Here is an 11,492-nt window from a genome sequence, read left to right as displayed (position 1 = left end):
TCCTATCGATCACAAGTACTGTATTGGGTGTCTGCCATCATTGTAAAACAATAACTACATAGAAATTACATGAGGGATTTGAAGATTTGATTTGATGTATTTCACTTTACATTAAGTTACTTTTTCCTGAGTAGAAACATTGTAATAACTGACATTTTGATATATCCTGTGAAATATGTAATTGCATTGAAAGTACATTGTAATTGCAGTTATAGGTGCTGTAACAACAGTTATTCTACATTGAAGTGTATTTTCCCAATGATTGTAATAAAAAGGTTTATCTCACTTTACCTTAAGGCTAAGCGTCCCGCTAGCTGACAACTGCCGGTGGAACTGGAGGGCGCGCAATTCAAATAAATAATCATAAAAAGGATGGATATTAAACATTTAGGAACATACAAGTGTCTTATATCAGTTAAAAGCTTACATTCTTGTTAATCTAACTGCACTGGCTGATTTACAATAGGCTTTACAGCGAAAGCATGCCATGCGATTGTTTGAGGACGGCGCCCCACATCAAAATATTTTTCCACCGGCACAGGTTTCATAAATTCACAAATAGCGATTAAATATTCACGTACTTTTTGAAAATCTTCCTCTGATTTGTCATCCAAAGGGTCCCAGCTATAATATGTAGTGTCGTTTCGTTAGATAAAATCCTTATTTATATCCCAAAAAGTCTGTTTAGTTGGCGCCATCGATTTGAGTAATCCACTCGTTCAACATGCCAAGATAGGAATCCAAAAATGTACTCCTAAACTTTGTTTCAACAAGTCAAAATATGTTTCTATTTAATCCTCAGATACCCTAAAATGTAATTAAACTAATATTTAATACGGAAAGAAGTATGTTCAATAGAAAAACGAGCAGGTGCGTGTCCTCATCATCATCGCGCACATACACAAATTTCCAAATCTGTGTCCCTGTAGTAAAACTCATATTTCTTACTCGTTTTGGAAGAAATAAGCCTGAAACCTTGAACAAAGACTACTGACACCCAGTGGAAGCCATATGAATTGCAGACTGGTAGCTAGATTTAATTATTTCCATATACGTTCCATTGGAAGAGCATGGGCTCTCAAAAAAATATATTGTCTACCAGACGAGCTAAATGCCTTTTATGCTCGCTTCGAAGCAAGCAACACTAAAGCATGCACGAGAGCACCAGCTGTTCTGGATGACTGTGTGATAATGCTCTCGGTAGCCGATGTGAACAAAACCTAAACTTCTTGACGCTACCCATCCCTTAAGCGGGATAATTGTCATCAGCAACCGCTGAATAGCATAGCGCCTCAGTCAAATAATATTACAAAAAATATTCATATTCATGAAATCACAAGTGCAATATTGCAAAACACAGCTTAGCCTTTTGTTGATCCACCTGTTGTCTCAGATTTTGAAATTATGCTTTACAGTGAAAGCAATCCAAGTGTTTGTGTAAGTTTATCGATCGCACGACAAAACATTAAGTACACTTAGCATCAGGTAGCTCGGTCACGAAAATCAGAAAAGCAATCAAATTAATAATTTACCTTTGATGATCTTCAGATGTTTTCACGCACGAGACTCCCAGTTACAAAACAAATGTTCCTTTTGTTCCATAAAGATTATTTTTATATCCAAAATACCTCCATGTGTTTGGTGCGTTATGTTGAGAAATCCACAGGAAAGAGCAGTCATGACAACGCAGACAAAAATTCCAAATAGTTTCCATAATGTCCACAGAAACATGTCAAAAGTTTTTTAGAATCAATCCTCAGGTTGTTTTTAAATTACACTGCTCAAAAAAATAAAGGGAACACTAAAATAACACATCCTAGATCTGAATGAATGAAATATTCTTATTAAATACTTTTTTCTTTACATAGTTGAATGTGCTGACAACAAAATCACACAAAAATGATCAATGGAAATCAAATGTATCAACCCATGGAGGTCTGGATTTGGAGTCACACTCAAAATTAAAGTGGAAAACCACACTACAGGCTGATCCAACTTTGATGTAATGTCCTTAAAACAAGTCAAAATGAGGCTCAGTAGTGTGTGTGGCCTCCACGTGCCTGTATGACCTCCCTACAACGCCTGGGCATGCTCCTGATGAGGTGGCGGATGGTCTCCTGAGGGATCTCCTCCCAGACCTGGACTAAAGCATCCGCCAACTCCTGGACAGTCTGTGGTGCAACAGACTGGTGGATGGAGCGAGACATGATGTTCCAGATGTGCTCAATTGGATTCAGGTCTGGGGAATGGGCGGGCCAGTCCATAGCATCAATGCCTTCCTCTTGCAGGAACTGCTGACACACTCCAGCCACATGAGGTCTAGCATTGTCTTGCATTAGGAGGAACCCAGGGCCAACCGCACCAGCATATGGTCTCAGAAGGGGTATGAGGCACTCATCTCGGTACCTAATGGCAGTCAGGCTACCTCTGGCGAGCACATGGAGGGCTGTGCGGCCCCCCAAAGAAATGCCAACCCACACCATGACTGACCCACCGCCAAACCGGTCATGCTGGAGGATGTTGCATGCAGCAGAACGTTCTCCACGGCATCTCCAGACTCTGTCACGTCTGTCACATGTGCTCAGTGTGAACCTGCTTTCATCTGTGAAGAGCACAGGGCGCCAGTGGCGAATTTGCCAATCTTGGTGTTCTCTGTCAAATAAATGCCAAACGTCCTGCACGGTGTTGGGCTGTAAGCACAACCCCCATCTGTGGATGTCGGGCCCTCATACCACCGTCATGGTGTCTGTTTCTGACCGTTTGAGCAGACACATGCACATTTGTGGCCTGCTGAAGGTCATTTTGCAGGGCTCTGGCAGTGCTCCTCCTGCTCCTCCTTGCACAAAGGCGGAGGTAGCGGTCCTGCTGCTGGGTTGTTGCCCTCCTACGGCCTCCTCCACGTCTCCTGATGTACTGGCCTGTCTCCTGGTAGCGCCTCCATGCTCTGGACACTACGCTGACAGACACAGCAAACCTTCTTGCCACAGCTCGCATTGATGTGCCATCCTGGATGAGCTGCACTACCTGAGCCACTTGTGTGGGTTGTAGACCCCGTCTCATGCTACCACTAGAGTGAAAGCACCGCCAGCATTCAAAAGTGACCAAAACATCAGCCAGGAAGCATAGGAACTGAGAAGTGGTCTGTGGTCACCACCTGCAGAACCACTCCTTTATTGGGGGTGTCTTGCTAATTGCCTATAATTTCCACCTGGTGTCTATTCTATTTGCACAACAGCATGTCAAATTTATTGTCAATCAGTGTTGCTTCCTAAGTGGACAGTTTGATTTCACAGAAGTGTGATTGACTTGGAGTTACATTGTGTTGTTTAAGTGTTCCCTTTATTTTTTTTAGCAGTGTATATAATCGATAATATATCAACCGCAAATGTCTTTCACAGTAGGAGAGGGAAAAACAATAGCTGTCCAAATTCTGTTGCGCGAGCAAAACTCATGTGACCACTTGACGCGATGTTATCGTTCTGGCTCATTTTTAAAAATAAAAGCCCGAAACTATGTCTGAAGACTGTTGACTACTTGAGGAAGCGATAGGAAAAGGAATCGGGTTGATATCCCTTTAAATGGAGCAATGGGAGGCTATGGAACATGGAGTTTTCAAAATAGAAGCCACTTCCTGCTTTGATTTTCCTCAGGGTTTCGCCTGCAATATCAGTTCTGTTATACTCACAGACAATATTTTGACAGTTTTGGAAACTTTAGAGTGTTTTCTATCCTAATCTGTCAATTATATGCATATTCTAGCATCTGGTCCTGAGAAATAGGCTGGGCCAGTCGGATTACCAGGACGTGTACTCAAAGCATGCGTGGACCAACTGTCAAGTGTCTTCACTGACATTTTCAACCTCTCCCTGACCGAGTCTGTAATATCAACATGTTTCAAGCAGACCACCATAGTCCCTGTGCTCAAGGAAGCGAAGGTAACCTGCCTGAATGATTACCGCCCTGAGGCATTTACGTCGGTAGCCATGAAGGGCTTTGAAAGGCTGGCCCTGGCTCACATCAACAGCATCCTCCCGGACACCCTAGACCCACTCCAATTCACATACTGCCCCAACAGATCCACAGATGACGCAATCTCAATCGCACTCCACACCGCCCTTTCTCACCTGGACAAACGGAACACCTATGTAAGAATGCTGTTCATCGACTACAGCTCAGCGTTCAACACCATAGTGTTCAACATCACGAAGCTCATCACTAAGCTAAGGACTCTGGGACTAAACACCTCCCTCTCCAACTCGATCCTGGACTTCCTGACGGGCCGCCCCCAGGTGGTAAGAGTAGGCAACAACACGTCTGCCACGCTGATCCTCAACACGAGGGCCCCTCGTGCTCAGTCCCCTCCTGTACTCCCTGTTCACTCATAACTGCATGACTCCAACACCATCATTAAGTTTGCCGATGACACAACAGTGTTAGGTTTGATCACCGACAATGACAAGACAGCCTATAGGGAGGAAGTCAGAGACCTGACCATGTGGTGCCAAGACAACAACCTCCCCCTCAACGTGATCAAGACAAAGGAGATGATTGTGGATTACAGGAAAAGGAGGACCGAGCACCTCCCCATTCTCATCGATGGGGCTATGGTGGAGCAAGTTGAGAGCTTCAAGTTCCTTGGCATCCACATCACCAACAAAATAACATGGTCCAAGCACACCAAGACAGTCATGAAGAGGGCACAATAAAACCTATTCCCCCTCAGGAGACTGAAAAGATTTGGCATGGGTCCTCAGCTCCTCAAAAGGTTCTACAGCTGGCACCATCGAGAGCATCCTTACGGGTTGAATCACTGCCTGGTATGGCAACTGCTCAGCCTCCTGCTCGGCATTACAGAGGCTAGTGCGTACGGCCCAGTTCATCACCGCTGCCAAGTTTCCTGCCATCCAGGACCTCTATGCCAAGTGGTGTCAGAGGAAGGCCCTAAAAATATTCAGACTCCAGCCACCCTATTCATGGACTTTTCTTTCTGCTACCACATGGCGAGTGGTACCGGAGTGCCAAGTCTAGGTTCCAGAGGCTTCCAAACAGCTTCTACTCCCAAGCCATAAGACTCCTGAACATCTAATCAAATGGCTACCCAGACTATTTGCATTGCCCCCTCCCCTTTACACTCCTGCTACTCTCTGTTATTATCTCTGCATAGTCACTTTAATAACTCTACCTACATGTACATATTACCTTGACACCGGTGCCCCCGCACATTGACTCTGTACGGGTACCCCCAGGATATAGTCTCACTATTGTTATTTTACTGCTGCTCTTTAATTATTTCTTACTTTTATTTATTTTTGTAGGTATTTTTCTTAACTGCATTGATGGTTAAGGGCTTATAAGTAAGCATTTCGCAGTAATACCTGTTGTATTCGGAACACGTGACAAATACAATTTGATTTGACTCTTATTTTTAAATTGGAAATCGCAGAACTTTTATGTTGGAATGACAAATTGCGAGACTTTGTTTGAAATGGGAGTTTCGGGATTTATTTTAGCGTGACAAATCGAGGGACTTTAATTTTGAAATTAGAAACATAACGATTTATTTTGGCATGACAAATCGAGGGACTCTTGAAATCGAAATCGCAGGATTTATTTTGGCATGAGAAATTGAAGGACTGTTATTTTTTATTTTAGCTTGACATGTAGGGGGATTCTTATTTTGAAGTGTTACATCCGGCTTTGTTTTATGTTTTTATTTTTTACCTTTATTTAACTAAGCAGGTCAGTTAAGAGCAAAATCATATTTTACAATGACGGCTCAACAAAAGGCAAAATGCTTCCTGCGGGGACGGGGCTGGGATTAAAAATAAAAATATAGGACGAAACACACATCACTACAAGAGAGACACCACAACACTACATAGAGACCTAAGACAACAACATAGCATTGTAGCAGCACAAAACATGATACAAACATTATTGTGCACAGACAACAGCACAAAGGGCAAGAAGGTAGAGAGAACAGTACATCACACAAAGCAGCCACAACTGTCAGTTAGTGTCAATGATTGAGTCTTTGAATGAAGAGATTGAGATAAAACTGTCCAGTTTCAGTGTTTGTTGCTGCTCGTTCCAGTCGCTAGCTGCAGCGAACTGAAAAGAGGAGCGACCCAGGGATGTGTGTGCTTTGGGGACCTTTAACAGAATGTGACTGGCAGAACGGGTGGAGGATGAGGGCTGCAGTAGGTATCTCATCCCTGCTGGATGTAACTCTGTGCTGTATGTAAAACTCATCCGGATGCTTTGCAGGAAGTTGTAACTATGAGCTGGATGCCATTCTGGATGTAACATCAGAGGATCCAGCCCCTACTGGTATAGCCCCTCCCCTTCTCACGAGAACGGTTTCCACTAGTTCCTACAGCTACAAAGTCGAAATGGGATTTATCGTAAAAAATCATGAAAACAAAAACGTGCATTTTGGACTTAATTGAAGGTTTGGCATGAGGTTAGCAGTGTGGTTGAGGTTAGGATTTGAAGAAGAGGAAATGTGCGGGGGTGTTGACTTTGCCGCTGTGGTAACTAGTGGCGAGCCGTGAGAACCGGTGGATGGAGGACACAACAGACCCAGTGCGCCTGTGTTTGAGCGACGTGGGTGGGTGAGGGGAGGGAGAAAGGATTGAGAGCCAGCCGCCTTCAAAAATGGCGTCTTCCGAGGAAAAAGACTAAAAATATAGAAAACGAGGCCTACTTTCCGTCTTCATCGATTTTTGGAATTTAGATGATGGTTTCCAGATGTCGCGATATCGTCGTAATCATTATTTTGTAATGTAAAAAAGGAGAAGGAATGGTAGAAGGCTATATAGATAGCAACCCCGTTTTATTTTGATGCGTCGACAGGGCTAGCTAGCTATTAACTAGTAGCATCTGCTAGCCCACAACGATTTCAGGATGGGAAGGCATTTTGCATGCTAAATAAATCACGATTACTGTTCTATGATCGTTTATCGTTTGATCCTATTTGGAACAGTCGTGAGATATCGATGGTAATCTTTTCAGTCGCGGATCAATGCATTTGTTCTATCAATAAAGGGAATGGTATACGGCATGAATGTTTCTCTGCAATTTATCGATAATTTATCATGATCGTGTATAGCGTCGTTGCAATTTGGCAGTTGTGGAAATTATATTTAGAGGAAAGTGTAGGAAAGGAGAGAGTGATTTTTGGAGGTGGTTGGAGTACATCCCCTGACCCCCCTTTTTGTCCAGTTTTCTCCTCCCCTCCATTTCTCTTTCAATATACTGTTTTCCAATCCCGATGATTTTCTAATGAAACGGGGAAAATAGTCTAACATCGATCACGGGGAAGACTGATACCCCAAGTCTGTGAAAATTCCTAATACTTAGAGTTTTCGTCCTTGTAACACATTTCTCATAAATGAAACATGGATAGAAATTACCCGGGAACAGGGTTCGGTGATTTGGGCGCAGGAGCCGGATGGAGTTATGAGAGATCAGCGAAAGCAAGGTAAGCAATTGATCCAGTCCTGCAAATGTTTGCACACTAGCTAATATATTGCATTCTCTTTGCGTGTATGTAATCGATTGGTTGTTCATTTGGTACATTGACATCGATCTGTAACCTGCCTACAGGCAGCATCGCGTTGTTACCAGTATTATAAATGGATTGGAGCAAGCCGTGTGGGGGTGGTGGACTAGCTTGTAGGGCTCTTGAAAATGTATAGAATGCGATTGACAGACTAAAAGCATGGTTTTAGGTAGACCAAGGGGGAGGGAACGAGATTAAAGAGGGGGGTGGGTTGGAGTATATGTCTGGACCATTAGAATAATTATAGTAGTATATCCTTTTAGAACAGTTTGACACATTGATTGTGAAAACAGCCCATATCTTATTCATAGGTAAATGCACACGAGACTATTGCATTTGCAAGAAACTGCCATTACAATGCCCAGTTTGTATCGTTCTAGTTTTTCCTCCTGTGACATAGCTTGATACGTTAGTTTCACATATTAACTGAGATGCTTCCGCCTGTGATGTAGCAAAGTTGTTACAATGTAAATTGTTTGCTTGCAGTGATTTAGCGCGAGGTGGCAGTCGTCGAATGTTGCCAGCTCTGGTGCTGTGAAGAACGATAATGGTTGATAGTCAACACATTGGCTCCTAAAATAACAGCACAACTCTAGGTTGTTGTGCATAGTTAAGTTGAAATGCATTCCATCCAGTCTTGATAGCAGATCAAATACATTAGGTAGCTAAGTATTTATTTTGATTGATCTTATCAGTGTTTTCAACATATTGCCATCATACCATATCTACCATGATATGATTTGGTTTGCTAGCTAGTAGGCTACCTAGCTAATGACAAAAGCTAGCATGGTACATGGTCGTATCATGGCTATTTAGTGGGCATGGGCGGTACACCCTATATACCATATACTGGATTATTTAGAAATGGACATGGCATGGTTTTTCAATACTGTCAATACCGTTAACTATTTAATTGAAGTTTTAAAATACATTTAAATATTTGTAGTTACTTTTTAAGTAAATACCTGCCGCCAACTTGTGCAATACGTTAGGAGATAAAGCAGATTGAGTTCTTCATGTCACATTATTTTACAGTATTGTAATGAAACAGGCAGGGAGCAGGTCTTGAACTAGCCCGAAGTCCAGCGCGCTATCGACCGTGCCGCAAAAGCATGCTCAGCTGCAGAGTCGATATCCGCGGTTATAAACCCAGGGTCGTTACACTATGAAGCTTACCGTAGTTCCACAGAACCAGTCACGTGTTTATTTGGTAATAACGCAACGAGAGAAAGCCAGAGTCCAGCTGTGTATTGACAGTGGTCGAGTTTTATATTGAAAGGCAAGTTTTTTTTGTTGCTTAAATATAATGATCGGGGATGTGCACTATAGTTTTACTTCACAGAAAATACATTAGTGCAACACATAAGGCAGAAAATGTCATTATCATCAGATGCCAACAGATGGCAACCAGTAAATTTGCTTACAATGAAAAAATTAATTTTTGCAAAAACTATGCATGGACATCATGTTTATAAAAGAAAGAATGTAGCCAGCTACATTTCATACTGATTTGCTTAAAGTTCATCTTTAAATCTACTGGAGAAAAGTAGGCTGGCTACACCAAGAAAAGTAGCTACACATCAGTCAGAGCGCTGTCTGCTGATAGAATGGCCTTTTGTGAATTCTTAGCCGAGTGGAGAATTACAACTGAAGCAAAAAATTACAAGAAGAATTGTCGATCTCCGTTTACAAAATGCATCATGATATTTCCAATGCATTTTATAATTATTTATTGCGTGGAAAAATGTAGAGTTCTGTGTTGACTCGACTCCTCAGATATCTAAGCAAGTGGCTGAATTAATAAGGTGACGGGGCATCATATAGTGTTTGCTTCTTGCTGTGTTTGAGAACTCATCCAAAGTGCTTTGACATCTGAACAGCTGCCATTTTTCTCCTCTGTTCTTGGCCAGCAGGCAGGCCCGTTACCCTAGCGACTCCACACAGACACATGCTGCTTTAGCGCCAGTACAGTTTTTCCTTCAGACAAGCTTGTCAACAATGTCTCTCATTCACATTCGCTTGTCAATATCCAAACTCGCCAACAATGACATTCGGTAGCTCCTACCTACATATGTATAACTTTGAGCTGGATTGCCTGTCTTTGCAATTCGTTTATTTTTGTTTGTGCTCATTAGCATATTTAGCTAGCAGCTTCCATTGATATTTACTATTACTTGTGCAGATTTTGTTAGCATTCTGGTAATAGACACACAGTGGGGGTCTGAGTTATTTTTTGTTGCACCCTCTTGTGTACTACGCTGGTAATACCATAAATCCCGGGATGAGAGAAGGATGGTATGACTATGAAAATCTGGATACCGCCCAACCCTTCAGCTAGCTATCTGCTTAAGTTTTTGAGATGACCAATCTGTCTTGAGAAGCTGGTTTTTACATATTGTTTATATTTATTCCTTTTGAACACATTTCTTTTTTTTGGCAATGTCAATTCTAGTAATTATTTTCAAAATACTTTTATTTTCTCTTGCTGGACAGGCAAACGCAGCTGAGTAATAAACTGTAAACCAATCAAAACTTGTGTACTTTCTCTGCTGATCACGTCTGCCTATCACGTTATCGGTATTGAAGGTGCCAACCAAGTGCTATTCACCAAGCATGGGTTGATTATCTCACCTGTGAGAACCATCCTACTGCAGTTTAAACTATCCCTACCTTCACTATTTAGACATTGGGACCGCATATGCATTTACCTGTTGTGTTTTTGTTGAAGAACAACTACAGATAAACACATTTGTTTGAGCATCTCAAAGACTAAATTCAATGTAGAATCAGTTTAACCGGTGACCAACTGATTATTTTACAATTGTAACATTTTGTTAACTAAATGTGTTTAATTCTTTATTAGGCTACTGTGCAGTCTACAATACGTATTGTAGTAAACATGGGAAAGTGCCTAATTCCTTACATTAGGGATAGCAGACCATGTCTGTACTACAGAATGCGGGGCACGCGGGAGACCGGGGTTTCCTGTTGGGGAGGAAGGAGTAGGCTGTCCTTGTAAATAGGAATTTGTTCTTAACTGATTCCATATGTGTTATTTCATAGTTGTGATGTCGTCACTATTATTCTACAATGTAGAAAATAGTAAAAATAAAGAAACATCCAGGAATGAGTAGGTGTGTCCAGACTTTAGACTGGTACTTAATTAATTTGAATAATATTATGGTGTTTCTATTCCATGAAAAACTTAAAACCCTCTGGGTTTTTGTTAGGATGGAACGGAAAATATGGCGCTGTACAACGTGATATCCGGCAGTACAGCACTGGGTTATTTAGCTAAAGAATCCCTGTGTCTTGTTTGTCTCAGAGCAACGAGAAACAGTGGTAAAATAGTTGTAGGCTTTTGCTTCTAACTTCAATATGCTCTATAAATAAATGACCTACACCATTTTTAACAGTATATCAAAAAATATATTTTTTCCAATGATTTGAGACTGCCAACAATTACATTTAGAGGATTGGAGGAGTCTTAATATCTAAGGGGCATTTTTCATTAGTATCTGTGAGAATATCTGAATATCGGAGGGGCTTTTTATATAATTCTAAATTAATTAATAATAATCGCTTTCTTTAAAATGTAACAACATTTTGGAGATTTTGTTTTCATTTAACCTAGAGTGAGTGAGGAAAAAGGCAATTCTTGAACATGGGGTGAGACATTCTCACTAATTTGTAAATAAAGACGGTTTGTTATTTAGAATTATAGATTTCTCCAGAAATCTAACTTGATTATTCAGCAGACATTACTTGCTTATATTCAGTCAACACATAAAATGGAATATTTTAACATTTTTGTTTCTGCAGGCTTGTCTCAAAGCAGCGCGAAACGGTGCTGAAATAGACGCCCACAGCAGGAAGGCTATGTATTCTGTGCCTACTCGTGGTATCTCTCTTTGGTTACACATGCTTG

At 41.5% G+C, this 11,492-nt stretch overlaps 1 protein-coding gene across 2 annotated transcripts in view; it reads left to right on the top strand.

Annotated features, from left to right (window-relative positions):
* Positions 1-6,296: 6,296 nt before the first annotated feature.
* LOC110498812 (proline-rich protein 12) overlaps positions 6,297-11,492 on the top strand; it is a 52,642-nt gene continuing 47,446 nt past the window's right edge. For both annotated transcript variants that reach the window (XR_016489274.1, XM_090212022.1), the window contains exon 1: positions 6,297-7,483. Coding sequence is in view for 1 of the 2 variants with exons in the window: in XM_090212022.1 (XP_090068148.1) it covers positions 7,401-7,483 (83 nt within the window). In the remaining variant the exon portion in view is untranslated. The remainder of the gene's footprint in view (positions 7,484-11,492) is intronic.

The sequence above is a fragment of the Oncorhynchus mykiss genome, chromosome 20, assembly GCF_057628025.1.
Source record: "Oncorhynchus mykiss isolate SJ-2025 chromosome 20, ASM5762802v1, whole genome shotgun sequence".
Lineage (NCBI taxonomy): Eukaryota > Metazoa > Chordata > Actinopteri > Salmoniformes > Salmonidae > Oncorhynchus > Oncorhynchus mykiss.
This window is presented reverse-complemented; position numbering and strand designations above follow the sequence as displayed.